This window comes from Phoca vitulina, unplaced genomic scaffold (assembly GCF_004348235.1).
Source record: "Phoca vitulina isolate PV1807 unplaced genomic scaffold, GSC_HSeal_1.0 scaffold28, whole genome shotgun sequence".
Taxonomy (NCBI): Eukaryota; Metazoa; Chordata; class Mammalia; order Carnivora; family Phocidae; genus Phoca; species Phoca vitulina.
Window position 1 is genome coordinate 7686350 of NW_022589731.1, and position 15703 is coordinate 7702052.

The 15703-nt window shown below is 43.4% G+C and overlaps 1 protein-coding gene across 2 annotated transcripts in view; it reads right to left on the reverse strand.

Moving 5' to 3' along the window:
* Window positions 1–14308, reverse strand: part of XPNPEP1 (X-prolyl aminopeptidase 1) — a 49803-nt gene extending 35495 nt beyond the window's left edge. The window contains exons 1-3 of one of the 2 annotated variants that reach the window (XM_032423267.1): window positions 14196–14308; window positions 7841–7929; window positions 1198–1322 (exon numbers count right to left, since the gene is read on the reverse strand). In XM_032423267.1, coding sequence (XP_032279158.1) covers window positions 1198–1322; window positions 7841–7929; window positions 14196–14227 — 246 coding nt within the window. In that variant the 5' untranslated portion in view covers window positions 14228–14308. The remainder of the gene's footprint in view (window positions 1–1197; window positions 1323–7840; window positions 7930–14195) is intronic. The other variant, XM_032423268.1, reaches the window with a different exon arrangement.
* Window positions 14309–15703: the final 1395 nt, after the last annotated feature.

A 15703-nucleotide genomic window follows, 5' to 3' on the forward strand; every position in this document is an offset into this window, starting at 1 on the left:
TCTGAAAAGCACTCCAACCTTCCCTGCTTCTCCGCCCTTGCCCCTACTAACCTTCCCACCTACAATCCTTTCCACTTCCTCTATTTATCCAACTCTACCCATTCTTCAACATCCAGTTCAAATGTCTCCCCTGCTCATGAAACCTTCCATCATCTTCCCTCCCACCCTCAAACTTCCATAGTGCTTTGTCCGGATTTTCTTGATGGCACTTCCACATTCCACCTCGTAATACAGACATGTCTTTACTCCATCACTCAACTGTCTGCTTCTTGAGAACAGGACCACTCTCATCTTCCTGTCCTGCACCACACCCAGGGCAGTGCCTTGCACATAAGCAAAGGCTATAAAATATATAGGTACAGATGACTCTATGGAAGAATAGTACTTTTTATGTTGTCTCATCCCTCCATCAAACCATAAGCATAGTGAGGGCAGGAATTCAATCATAAATTCATCTTTGGAACCCTGCAGTCCCATGGCCATGGTATAGGCCTTCAAACACTTGCTGACTCAATGACCTAAAAGAGAAGATACTAGAATCCTTTCACCGTTCTGCCCTTCGGCCCCATCACATGCAGTCTCCACCTCTCCAAACCCGACTCCTCCATATTTAGGTCACTAGTGTTTTCTCAGTGACTTAAGCAACACTTACTGAGTTGCTTCCATCAAAGGTAATGGTTGTGGGTGGAAGGAGAAGAGAGGATGGTATTCAGAATTATCCCTAAAATCTGCTGGGGTAGAGATCCATGACAACTTTCTGGCTGTTTCTCCGGCCATGTGAGAGGGATGGGACAGTCTGGATGGGAAGAAGGGAGGCTGGACAGACAATTCTTGTAAGGACAGGGTGTGGCAGAAGAGATGGGGTAAAGTGTGTCAGCAACACAAAGGCCCAGACCTCTGCTCCTTCAGTTGTCCATTAATGCTTCCACAAGTTATTGAAAGCTGGCTATATTCCCCAGAAATAAGGAAGCCAGGGACAAATCAACACACGTTCGGTAAGACCCTATTAGTCACAGGTCCCTGCGCCAAGCCCTGGAGGACATGCTTAGTTGTGGACTGACAACTAGAATCCTACAGACACACTGGAGATGGGGGAAAAGAATGAAAACACATACAATCACACTGGAGATGGGGGAAAAGAATGAAAACAGATGAAAGGCTGATGAGATCCATCACCGGCCCAGCTCCACTCAATACCTGGTGAGCATCTCCCGATGGGATGATGTAGGCCTGGATTGGTTCTGCCACATACTCGGTGTTCCTCATGGCTTGTCTCAGCTGCCGAAGCAGCTCGGAGGTGATCTTTGGAGCCATTCCGCCGTCTGCAACAACAGGAGAGTTAGTTCCAAAACCAGCCTGCCCCATGCAACTCAATGACTAGTTCAAAGGGAGCCCTAGAGATCACCTATAAATTGTTTTGTAGTGTACTACTGCATCCATTAAAGTTCATTTACCCAATTACGTATTCCCCCCCACTTTTTTTTTTACTATAAACAAAGATAAATCTCCTCCCTGCTCTGTTCTCTCTCGTTATCTCTGTCTCTCTCTCTCAAATAAATAAAATCTTAAAAAAAAAATTACAAAAGAAGATATATAGATTATTCTTATTTAAAATTCTGTATGTGCATATGCACAGAGAAGTTTCTAGAAGGCCAGTCACCCAAGTGTGGATCGGAGGAGAGGGAGAAACAGACTCCCCGCTGAACAGGGAGCCCAATGTGAGGCTCAATTCCAGGACCCCGGGATCATGACCTGAGCAGAAGGCAGACGCTTAACCGACTGAGCCACCCAGGCACCTTGGAATGATTTTTATTTTCTTTTTCTGGTGTCTTACTGCTTAAGTTTGACTGCATTAAAAGAGGTGTGTTTTACATTTTTGTTAAATAGCCAACCACTGATTAGGAGTAGAAAGGTCAATCCACTAAAAATCAAAGTCAAAGTCATGTGCTCTGGTGAATACCTACTATCAACTGAGGGCGTGCAACCTCAAGGAGAAGGGGATCGGGGCCTTAGTGGTGGTCTGTGTTCACCACTCTAAAATATGGTGGGAGCAGAGTAGATCCAGGGTTTTCGGACTGAGCCCTGAAAAAGTCACAGGGGTCCCTAGGAGTCTATCCCAATAAAGCTAGACTTTTTGGGGATAGAGTCACCAGCTCCAGAAAATACAAAATAGAAACAGAAATATGAAAATCATTAAAAAGAAAATGATAAATGTAGTCTTACTAGAAATTCTTAAACTTTTACTAATTTCTATGTACTCAACAAGAGCATTGCCTCCTAGTGAGTACAGAAGACTTTCTATGTGATAAAGGCACAGATGATGCAAGCTGACCTTCAAATCATTTTTGTTGGTTCTTCAAAAAACCTTTTCTCCAAAAAATATTGATATCAGCGAACAGTTCTGATAAATCATACTGTATGGTAACTACAGATAAATGAATACGTAAGGACTATCTCTAGCTATAGTCCCATGGGTGTATAACAAAACACTTCACAAAAAGCCAATTATAAAACAGTGACCATACATATTTTCCTATATCCCATACAGTAGCACAAAACTATACTATTAGAATTCAGGTAGAATAATGACTTTTTCCAGCTCATTTTTTAAACAGATTTTATTTTTTTAAAAGAGTTACAGATTCACAGCAAAATTGAGCAGAAAATACAGAGAGTGCCCATATACCTCCCTTTTCCCAACACACGCACAGCCTCCCCACAATCAAGACCCCCACCTATGTAGCTAGAGAGCATTACGCTAAGCGAAATAAGTCAGTCAGAGAAAGACAAATACCATATGATTTCACTCATATGTGGAATTTAAGAAATAAAACAAACGAACATGGGTAGGGTGGGGAAGGAAAGGAAAACGAAGAAACAGACTGGTAACTACGGAGAACTGATGGTTACCAGAGGGGAAGTGGGTGAGGGGATGGGGGATGGGGATTAAGGAGTGCACTTACTGTGATGAGCATTGTACACCTGAAACTAATATCACATTACATGTTAACTAACTGGAGTTTAAATAAAAACTTGAAAAAAAATAAAATAAATTATTTAAAAAAGATCCCTCGCCAGAGTGGTGTATTTGTTATTACTGATGAACCTACACTGACACGTTATTATCCCCCTAAATCCACAGTTCATATTAGGATTCACTCTTGGTGTGGCACATTCCATAGGTTCTGACAATCGCAAAATGTCATGTATCCAATATATAGTATCATACGAAATAGCTTAATAGTTTTCATTGCCCTAAAAATCCTCTCTGCTCAGTCTATTTATCCCTCCTCTCACTGTCCCCAACACCTGAAAATGACTAATTTTGTTACTGTCTTCATAGTTTTGCCTTTTCCAGAAAGTCCAACAGCTGGAATCACAGAAGTACACAGCCTTTTCAGATTGGCTTCTTTCACTAAGCAATATGTATTTAAGGTTCTTTTGTGGCTTTTCATGGCTTGAGAGCTCATTTCTTTTTAGTGATGAATAATAGTCCATTGTCTGGGTATACCACAGTTTATTTATACATTCATTTACTGAAGGTCTTCTTGGTTACTTCCAAGTTTTGGCCATTATGTATGAAGCTGCTATAAACATCCATGTGCAGGTTTTTGTGTGGACGTAAGTTTTCAACTCCTTTGGGTAAATACCAAGGAGCATGACCACTGGATCATAAGGTAAGAATATATTTAGTTTTGTAAGGAACTGCCAAACTGTCTTCCAAAGTGGCTGCACCATTCTGCATTCCTACCATTAATGAATGACAGGTCCTATTGCTCCACTTCCTCACCAGCATTCAGATTTTGCCAACTCATTTTTTTAAACAAATAAAAATACTTTACTTAACCAAAAGCATGCTAACATACAGTGCTGTAAGTAACACAGAGTTACACTGGGGCCATTACACTACCAGTTATCTTCAAGGATTGACACCCTGACTCACTGTAGCTTGAACTCTGCTAGGTATGGATCTTTTTAAGTTTCTTTCTCTTCAACATTTTCATCTGCTTCTTCTCCATCATTACCAGCATCTGGGGCTACAGAAGTCTCAGTCATGATGGTTACCTCCCACAGATTCCCCTATGAGGTACCATACTGATCTTGGGACTCACTGAAAAAGTGCCCCATTCTTAATTTGCAAGGGTAGCTTCAACCACCAGCCTCAGAACTCCATCTCAGAGTCTCCAAAGGACAGACGTACTTAAAAGACAGAGTCATGGGAAAGGGTCTTAGTCACAATTCAAACATGCCCATGTTCCTTGCATTATAGCTGCTTCTGAATACTTTACAGAGGAGCATCCTCTCCTTTTGTCTAATCTACTGAACCTATAATTTCTCATCTAAGAAAGAGAGATCACAATTATCTTATCCAACCTAAGTTTATATGTCAACACCTCCAACTAGGTTCAGAATAAAGCCCATTGTGATCTCGTAAGCTTGCCAGCATCTGAAACTTTTTTAGGACATTTCCAGGGGTTTCAAACCAAATTTCTAAGCAAGTTAACAGTATTAAAGAGGGCACGTACTGCATGGAGCACTGGGTGTTATACACAAACAATGAATCATGGAACACTACATCAAAAACTAATGATGTAATGTATGGTGATTAACATAACATAATAAAATAAAATAAAATAAATAAATAAAAAATAAATTTAAAAAAAAGAGTCAAGCCAAAATGTAGACTTCCTCTGGAGCAGTATTTCAACCCTGATTACAAAATAGAACTACCTGGGGGACTTCTAATTTAATTAGTCTGGAGTACAGCCTGGGCATGTGGAATCTTAAAAAGCAAATATATGATAGAAGCCAATGTATTTTCTGTCAAGATCATTAATTTCCTTATAGAATTTGGCTTCTATCTGGGCACATTCTGACGTAAGGAATTCGATGGCACTGACTGGGTGTTTACAGCACTGACTATAGTATGTATCAACATTATCAGTCACTGACTTCATCAATGAAGTCAACAGAACCAATGGCAAGCACAAAATCCTCAATTACAAACTGAAAACCATCAAAGGTGAAATGGAACTGGTCAAAGGCATCCTCTGGCTCCTGGGCACCAGAACCTGCCGCCTCACCACCACATTCTGGCCTTCATCACCGTCTCCTGCCTCACCATCACCTTCTTCCTCTTGACTGGCCTTACTCTAAACAGTGGCATTTCACACTTTCCTAAACAATGCCGCCTGCCATCACCACTGCCCCTGCTCCCTCCTCCTCCATGCCCTTCACATTTGGTTGGCCCCCTGGGTCAGAGGCAGCCACTTCTTTGTCGCCCATATCAGACACAAAGGAAGAACTCGCAATACCACAACCTGCAGTTAGGACGTGGTAAGCGGCAGCAGCATCCACAGCAAAGGTGAAGAAGACAGTGATGGGCAATGGCCAAAGCAATGGGCTGTGGCCGTGGAGAGAGCTTCCACCAATGTGGCGACAACGCCCAAAGATGGCTGGGGCAGCTGTAGCCACAAGCACAAGAGGCCGTGAAAGTGACCGACTGGGTGAGCAGCTAGCTGAGGAGGGGACAAAGCTGATACAATTACAAGCAGCAGCCAAGAGACAGATGAGTCTTACAAGGATCAAATGGGTTACCATATGCAAAGCACTTAGACACAGTGCCTGGCACATAGGAAATGTTATGTGTGTTTAATGCATAGAGTTAGATACACAATTAACTAGCCATGAAAGCAAAGTGATAAATAGTGCAACAGGTATATATACTGCTTCTCCTTAAGACAGGGACATGTCATCCTCATTCCTGAATCCAGGTATCTAGCCCGCCACCTAAACCTACGTATACTCACTCAAAGATGACTGGGGGAATGTCCCACCTTCGTGTCATGATCTCTTCAGACTCAATATAATCAACAGTAATGACTCTTCAGTGAAAGAAGAGAGCTAGGATATTAGACGACGTCGTATTACAGCATCTGCTCATTCCACATTCCATGACTTTCAGAAATTTAGAAGCAGCCAAGAGCTAATCAGGGTGTGCAGGGAAGTAGGAGGCCAAGAGCAACAAGCCTAGTCCATGATGTAACATTAGCCCATACGCTGCCAGGTATTTTTAAATCATGCTTTAAAGAGAATGACTCATTTCAAAGTCTCTTGCATATGTGGGCCTGCTTTCAGAAATAAGTTCCGAAACCTTCAGCCTTTATCATAAACAAAACTTTTCACTGCTTACAAGTGCATGAAAAGCACACCGTATTTACCTCACTGGGTGGGCAGGAGAATTCAATTTGAAACAACATGTGTGAAAGCACCATGCACAGCATCTGGTACATATAAAAGCTCAAGAAATATTATTTGAATCTGGATCTGCAGCACCAGCTGGGTTTCTAACGTGCCTTGTTATAAGCCTAGAAGGGGCTGGTTTACTCCAATTTCAGCATCTTAACACACACATAGATGCCAGGCTGCTCTTCCAGCAACAATAGCTTTAGGGACAGTGGTTTGGTTCTCTCTCTCACTGCTGAGCGAGGACCAAGGGCTTTACACACATTAGTGGTTAATTCTCAAAATAACCCTCCCAAGGGAGGTTTCAGTATTCCCATTTTACAGATAAAGAAACAAGAGTTAAATACTCGCCCCAGCCAACTGGATTATCAAGCACCAGGACCCAATATCTATCCAACTCCCAAGTCTATGCTCTATTATACCATATGATCTAGAGGACATGACAGAGGCTCTCTTAAAATATCCCAAGACCAATGGACTCAAAACAAGTGGACTCCACTTTCCAGCTGGATCTGCAACCTCAGACAACTGATGTACCCTGAACCTCTATTTCTTCATACAAACTAAACAGAAGTTCTCTTTAAATTCTACATTTGATAATTCTATCACTGTTTACCTTTCCTTACTTTTTTTCCCCTTCCTTCTTCCTTCTTCCTCTCCTCCCTCCTAATATGGCCCACAATATGTTGGATATCTGTATTTTTAAAGAAAAGACACCTAATTGCATGCAATTATAGCATTATTCTTCCAAAGAGAGACCAGTCATGATTTATAAACTTCAGGTAATCAATTTTTTTAGTCAACTAAAAGAAAATGCTCTGGTTCTCCTGGGTGGCCTACAGAAAAGCACTAGCTTTCAAGGGATAGAAATACAGTAATATACCACTTTTCAGAATACAGGTTTCTGGCAACCCAGCAATACAAATAACCAGTTCTGGGAAGAGAGCATGGTTCCAGAAATTTTCCCAAAAAAGATTTTCCTGAATGCATAATTTATACAGCAGAGTAATATACTCTTAACTTTTCTCTTTTCAAAATCTTATGACAAAAATTGAAAGCCAACCTCTAAGGTAATCAATAAAAGTTTACATTAGAGATGAGAAAAACTAGAATTGGGCTTTTGGGGGGGTGGGTAGCGTGTGCATGAGGGGGGAGAAGGAGAGAGAGACTCTTAAGCCTGGAGTCTGACGCAGGGCTTGATCTCACAAGCCTGAGATCATGACCTGAGTCAAAATCAAGAGTGGGAAACTTAACCGACTGAGCCACCCAGGCAACCCCTAGACCCTAGAATAGGGCATTTTCAGTAATAACCTATCTCCTCCACCACCACTGCCCAAGCCCCAGAAATAGGACATACAAAAATTACAGTTCTCTAACTTACTACCTAAAAAAAGTGGTAAATATACAAAGAGTAACCAACTACCCAGAACCTAAAGGATAAAGTGGTCTTTAATTTCCAGATACATGTCCCCTTAGTCCCAGCCATGAGCAATTATTAATCCTTTACCCTCTATTCTCTCCCAACTTGGGGTTAGGGTACAGGAACCTAAAATTCTTTTGAGACATTCCATCTAATTAATAAGCAAAATATTACCTCTTTCCATACCTGGGTCTCCTGAGTGTGTCACCTCGTTAGGCTCAATTATTCTTAAATTTTTCAGCTGAAAATCCTGATGATTCGCCCTTAAGAAGAGAAAGAAGAGGATATTGCAGACTTTGACCATAGGAAACGTGGCAAGGCTTAGTTAGCAAGTATATCTACTTGACTTAGCAATTTTCCTTCGTGACTCAGAAGGACTCTCACCCCAGTATCATAACGAAATAAGTAAAAGTTTCAGATAAAACTTGCAGCTAAAACAGCACCATGGTAGGCAAACCTTCTCAGATCTAACCTCTAATTCTTGAATTCTCTTCAGCTATGTCTAATCTCCTAACTAGTCTAAAAAGATTTTATTTGCAATGACTGTATTTTTCACATGTATAAATTCTTTTGGTTCTTTTTAAATCTGCCTGCTCTTTCTTCACGGTGTCCCATTCTTTCACTATGGTTTCTATTCCTTCTCTTAGTTTTAATTATTTGGGGCCTTTATTTTAAAATTCATTTCAGACTTCCCATTAGAAGGTCTTGGGATAGTAATCTTCAAGTTTGCTGGGTCTGCTGGCTCCCCCTCAGTAAGTTATTCCTTATTTGTTTTGTAATCTTTTATTAAGAGCTTATCTTCAGTAGAGACTACTTTATGTATGAAAATTAGTCTCTTTGCTAACAGATGATATTTTGGCAGAGTCCCAAAAAAAAAAGTGAGGGATCAAGCCATGTGAATGTCTAAGAAAAGAACGTTCCAGAAAGGGGGAATTTTAAGTGCAAAGGCCCTAAGGCAGGAGTATGCCTGGTATACATCAGAGAAAGCAAGGAGCCAGTGTGTTGGCAGGTGGGGAGATACGTGGTTAGCAGACAAGATCAGAGAGGCAACAAGGAGCCTGTAATAGGTTATACAAAGGGTTTGGATTTTATTCAGTTATGAACTTAAAAGTAATTCTGTTATAATTTTACCACATTTTTATGTGTTAGTAGAGGGAGAAGAGCACGCATTAGCTCAGTCTACCACACAGAGAACCAGAAGACCAGACATTTTCACTAATCACTCCAGGCCTATTCTCAGAGGGAGAATTTAATTTTGTTGGACAGAATGGGATGTTCTTTACTGAGGGAATCATATATTCTTTCATTAAAAAGTAAGACATATCAATATTTCTTATAAATTAAGTGCAAATATCCTCAAGAAAATACTAGCAAAACTGAATCCAGTAACATATAAAAAGGATCATACACCATCACCAAATGGGACTTATCCCAGGAATGCAAGATTGGTTCAACATACAAAAATTAATGTAGTACACAATTATCAATAGAATAAAGAATAAAAACTACATGACCACCTCAACAGACAGAGAAAAGGCACTTTGACAAAATCCAACACCTCTTCATGATAAAAGAACTCCGTAAACCAGAAGAGAAATTCCTCAACCTGATCAAGAATACTACAAAAATCCCCAGCTAACATCATCTTTAATGTTAAAAGGCTGAATGTTTTCTCCCTAAGATCAAGAACAAGACAGAGGTGTCCAATCTTGCTACTTCAGTCAACATTGTACTGGAGGTTCTATCCAGGGCAATTAGGCAAAAATTGAAATAGAAGGCATCTAGATTAGAAAAGAAGTAAAATTACCTCTACTTGCAAAGGGCATTATCTTCAGTATAGAAAATCTTAAAGAATCTGCACCAAAAAATTAGAACCAACAAGCTCATCAAAACTGCAGGATACAAAATCAATATATACTATAAATTGTTTTTCTATATACTTAAAATGAACAATCCAAAAATGAAATTAAGAAAAGTTCACTTACAATAGCATCAAAAGAATAAGTACCTAGGAATAAATTTAACAAAATAGATGCAAAACTTATATTCTGAAAACTACAAAACATTGTTGAAAGAAATTAAAGAAGACCTAAATAAATGGAAAGACAGTCCATGTTCATTGATTAGAAGACTCAATATTGTTAAAATGGCAGTACTCCCCAAAATAATCTGGAGGCAATCCCTATCAAATTTCAGCTAGCTTGTATATGCAGAAATTGACAAGCAGATCCTAAAATTCACATGAAAATGCAATCCAGAATAGCCAAATCAATCTTGAAAAAGAACGAAGTTGGAGGATTCATCCTTCCTGACGTCAAAACTAATAAAACTACAGTAATCAAGACAGTGTGAGGGGCGCCTGGGTGGCTCAGATGGTTGAGCGTCAGGTCATGATCCCAGGGTCCTGGGATCAAGCCCCACGTCCGGCTCCTGGCTCAGCGGGGAGCCTGCTTCTCCCTCTCCTTCTGCCTGCCACTCCCCCTGCTTGTGCTCTCTATTTCTCTGACATATAAATAAATAAAATCTTTAAAAAAAAAAAAAAAATAGACTTCTGTACTTCAAAGGATACCATCAAAAAAGTGAAAAGACAACAAAAAAATGAGAGAAAATGTTTGCAACTCGTATCTGGTAAGAGTCTAACATCCAGAGTATATCAAAAGCTATTACAACTCAACAATAAAAAGACCACCCAATTTTAAAATGGTCAAGGGCATCTGAATAGACATTTCTGAATAGACATTTCTCCAAAGAAGATAAACAAATGGCCAATGAGCACATGAAAAGATTTTCAACATCTTTATCCATTAGGGAAATGCAAATCAAAACCACAATGAGATATAATTTCACATCCACTAGGAAAGTTATAATAAAAAAAAAAAACAGACAATAACAAGTATGGGTAAGGATGTGGAAAAAAGTGGAACCGTCAAACATTGCTGGTGGGAATATAAAATGGTGTAGTGACTTTGGAAAATAATCCAGCGTTCCTCAAAACGTTAAATAAAGAATTATCCTATGACCCAGAAATTCCACTAGGTATGGGAAATTTAAAACATTAAGTCCACATAAAAACTTATATACAGGGCGCATGGGTGGCTCAGTTGGTTAAGCGACTGCCTTCGGCTCAGGTCATGATCCTGGAGTCCCGGGATCGAGTCCCACATCGGGCTCCCTGCTTGGCAGGGAGTCTGCTTCTCCCTCTGACCCTCCTCCTTCTCATGCTCTCTGTCTCTCATTCTCTCTCTCTCTCAAATAAATAAATAAAATCTTTAAAAAAAAAAAAAAAAAACTTATATACACATGTTCATAGCTTATTCATAATATCCAAAAAGTAGAAACATCCCAAATGTTCATCAACTGATGAATGGATAAATAAGTGGCCTATCCATACAATAGAATATTATTTGGCAATAAAAAGGAATCAAGTAATGATAACATGCTACAATATAGCGAACTCTGAAAACATTTTATGCTAAATGAAAAAAGCCAGTCACAGAAAACCATATATTGTATGAATCTACATGCAATGTCCAGAAGAGGCAAATCCATAGAGACAGAAAGTTAACTAGCCATTGCCTAGAGCTAGAGTGAAGCTGGGGGGAAATGAGGAGTGACTGCTAACGTGTACAGGGTTTCTTTTGGCAGGGGGATAAAGATGTTCTGAAAACTGACGGTGGTGATGGTTGTACAACTCTAACAAATACTCTAAAAGCCACTGAAATGTATGTTTTAAAAAGGTGAATTGTGTGGTACATGAATTATATCTTAAGAAAGCTGTTGTAATATTTACAAAGTAAGAAACCTCTTTTTTTTGGACAGAGATCCATGTAACATTGTCACCGGCTTTCCTTTGACTTCATATACCTGTTGACAAGATGGTAAGCCAAGGAAGTCAGTTTCTCTATATGTTCGGAGTTAACTGGTCCCAGTGACTAATTAAGACACAGGCAAGACAGCTGGAGGGAAATTATTCAGAAGTAGCTCTATTCATTCACTTTACAAGAGAACAAAGATGACGCCACAAGCCATACACCTCAGCTGCAAAGCCAAGACAAGAAATCAGGTCTGACATGTGATGCTCATGGGAGAATTTGAATTCAAGCTCTCTCCCTTAGCATCACTACCTCTACCTTCCTATCAAGATCAAAGGGGCCATGAAGCAGCTAAACATTATAGTTGTTCCGCTCCGGTCCTACCCTGGTCTCTGCAGAATCCAAGATCCAGCCGCCCTTCACTTACTTGAACAGATACATTCTCAGGCTCTCAGTTGAAGCAGGACTACCATTTAAATGTTAGACCTACAATGTACCTTAGGGACCATCCAACTCAACTCCCTCCTCTAGACAAAGAAACAGAAACAGATCAAACAACTTGCTGGAAGCCTCACAGCTAGCTGGTGACAGAGCTAGTCTAGAACTACAGTCCAGGCCTCCCAACTGCCAGCACAGTGCTCTTCCCCCTTCCAGGACTTCTTCAGCCTACACCTTCTCAACGTCATGATGTGCCATGTGCCAGGAGGTGGGTCAGGGGTAAGAAGCATGCAGAGAACTTCCTGTTCAATCCTTGCATAAGATGGGAAGGGCACATCTTTCTCTGTCTCTCTTTTTAAAGAAATCCCAGCAGGGTTGTGCTTATCATCCCCCTTTCCCTGGTCCATGATGAGAAACATACACATCTATCACTCGGGACAGGGCAAAACAAGGACCACGTTGCTCAATCACACCTCAGGAGTTCAGATAAGGGTAGACTGAAACAAGTTATAGGGTGTAGTGGGAAATGTGGTCTTTTCCCACCCCAAATCTATCCCTCCCTCTTTTGGTCAAAGCACAATGGTTTCCATCTGAGACTGTCTTGTCTCCATTTTCAGTCCACAGAGTTGGGATGAATCTCATCCCCTAACCCACCAAGTTCTGGGACCCAATCTATCCCTGTGGCCACGACTGGTTCGGGAATAAATATAAGGTCAAGTCAGCCCACTGGAAATCAGATCTGGGATTTGTGCTCCAACCATTAGTTAAGAGGGCTCTATTTCTGCTGGGGCTGTCAGCACAGAATGGTCATACCTCCCAGAAGGAAAGTCTGCCTTAGAACGAAGCCTTAAGAAATCAGAGCCAAGAGATGCAAAAAAAGAGGCCAAGTCTGATGCCAGTGTTGGTCTCCTGGACTCAGTTGCACTAGAAGCCAGCTCAACCCCTTTTTACCTAAGTCAATTTTACCTGAACTGCAATAAGTTCTCATGTTTACACTGAATAGCACTTAAATTCTGCCACTAGGGGAAGGGCCTGGGGCAAATGGCCCTTCTCAGCCTCTCAGTTGCCTTCTGTGCGGGATAAGGAGGCTCTGCAGTTGATGCCAAAAGACCCTTCTGCCCCCAAAATGTTGTGATTCTATAAATCTAATCTTGGTCCTCAAAGCTACTCATGTGCCTAGGACCTAATTCATCATTATCCACTTGCCTAACCCCATTGCCAGCACTTAACATAGGGGCAACTCCTTCCACACTAGGTTTGCCACACCTCCCCACATCCTTACACCAAGATAGGTCTGGTTCTCTACTCATCCCCAACCTGACATAGCAAGGCCAAGGCCAGGTCAAGGTCAGCTTGGAATCTGTCCACTCACAATCACAAGTACAAGCCATGGTCTGTGTTCAGCAAGGGAGTCTGGCCATGCTGCCAAGTATATTCATTCAAATCTCAACGGGGTGAGATCCCTGATCCCATGCGGATCCCTGATCCCATGCGGATCGCCAGGGATTCTGGCTTCCAGCCTTTGTGATCTCCAAACATTTCTCAGTCTCCCACTTTGTTAGCTACTGTAATAAGTACACCCTAGTTGTGGGGGGAGTATAGGCTGAAATGTGTTTGAGACCAGGAGATTATCCTTCCCACCTCCCTACCCCCAGGGAGAGCCCAGGACAGGTTACTGGTGGGATCTTTCTAGAGATTATGCCAAAGTATTCCCTTATAGACAGCCTCTGAAACCATGTGGGTGGGGATGGGCCCGCAGGTGCCTATCTTCCTGGCCATGGCAGATCAATAAGGCGAACTGCTGGTGTATTGTCAAGGTTGTAATCTGAATATTATATTCCACGGGAAGAGGGGCGAGGGCAGGGGCTCACCCACTTCCCCGGACAACCGGAGGCGCCTGGAGGGGCCAACTTCCTGCAACAGCGGGGGCCTTCCTGCCAGGCCAGGGGGAGAAGTGGGACACGGCCACCGCCCCTCGGGCTGAGCGCGGCAGCTCGGCGGGCACACGCATCCGGGGGCCGGGATCGGGCTGCCAGAGGATGCCCGCGGCCCTCCTGAAACGAACCGGAACTTGCCCGGCTGCATGGCCCCCTCCCCCTGCTCCCGCTCAGGGGGCTCCCGCTCAGGCGGCTCCCGCAAGCCGGAGCCCTCTCCAGACTGTGATGGGCCGCCTGCCGCTTCTCCCCCTCTCGTTCCTGCCCTCCGGGGTGCAACATGCTCGTCCGGGCCCCAGGGATCGCGCACTACCCAGAAGCCGGCTCCCCGGCAGAGTCCCTCACCTTACTCGCGGTGCCTTTCTGGAGGCTGCCATTCGGCGGTGACGTGCCCCGACCCACGTCAGGGGAGCGCAGACCAGCTGATCACCCTGGGAAGAGCAGGAAGGAGCGAGGCCGGCGCGCACGCTACAAGCGCGCGAGCCGAGCGGCCACGCCCCCTTCTGCGGCGTGCGCTCGCGCCGCGGCCCCGCCCACCCGCAGGCCCCGCCCACCAGCGCGGCGCTCCCGGGGGGTCGTCAGGGAGGCGGGAAGCAGCAGGCGGGTCTGCTTTCCACCCCAGCAGGCTTTGCCTCTTTCCCTGCCGCGAGTTAAGGGGTGGAGGTCGTGCCGCGGCGCACCATTTCTGTTGATTTTTCTCACTGTTCCCCAAAGAGCAAAAAGGGCCTTTGCCGGCTGAAAGGGCTGTGGCCCGAAGAGCTGCCCTCCAGGGAGGTTCCGGCCTTGAGGAGGGCAGAGAGGAGAGAGACGAAGCCAGTTCTGATAGTACTTCAGCAGGGTCTCACTTCCTGAGGCTTTAGAGATGTCCCTCAAAATCACTTCCCCAGGCAACGTCCAAATCCAGCTGGCCACTCCACTTGGAGAGCTAACAAGCCCTTCAAACTTAACATGTCTGAACCGCGCTCCCGGCCCAAAGCAACAAAACAAAACTGCTCCACCAGTCTTGGCCATCCCAGTCAGTGGCTACTCCATTCTTTCAGGATGCTTAGGCCAAAATCTTGGAGTCATCCCTGCCCTCTTCGTTCAAACACCGCATCTGGTCGGTCAGAAAATCGTGTTGACCTGTTTTTAAAATAAATCCCTAATCCGACCCCTCTCACCCCCCGGCCCCCAACAGCCCCTATTCTGGTCTGGCGCACTTGTATGATTGATTTCACCGGCCTCCCTACTGCGGGCGGCGCTGCACAGTCTCGCCTGAACGCTGCAGCCGCGCCAGCCCTGTCAGCTCTGGGATCCTGTTGCTACTCTGCTGAGCCCTTCTGATGGTTCCTCGTGTCACTCAAGCCAAAAGCTCTGCTCGATCTGCCCCTAACCTCACTTCCTTCTTTTCTCACCTTGTTCACTCTGCTCCAGCTAAACTAGCCTCCTTGCTATCCTTGGAAAAACCAGGCACACTCGCCCCAGGGCCTTTGGACTTGCTCTTCCTGCAAATATTAGGGCTGTCTTCCTCACCTTTCTCTCACCTTTCCTTTGAGTCTTTGCTTACACATCACCTTCCCTCTTTAAAATTAAAAAAAAAATTATTTATTTATTTGAGAGAGAACAAGCAGGGAGAGGGGCAGAGGGAGAAGCAGACTCCCCGTTGAGCAGGGAGCCCGATGCGAGGCTCCATCCCAACACCCTGAGATCATGACCTGAGCTGAAGGAAGACGCTTAACCAACTGAGCCACACAGGCGCCTTATATACCACCTTCTCAAAGAGACCTTCTCTGACCACCCTATTTAAAATGCAACTCCACTCCCACTCCTAATCCCCTTTACCCTGCTGTATTTTTTCCATAGTGCTTATCACC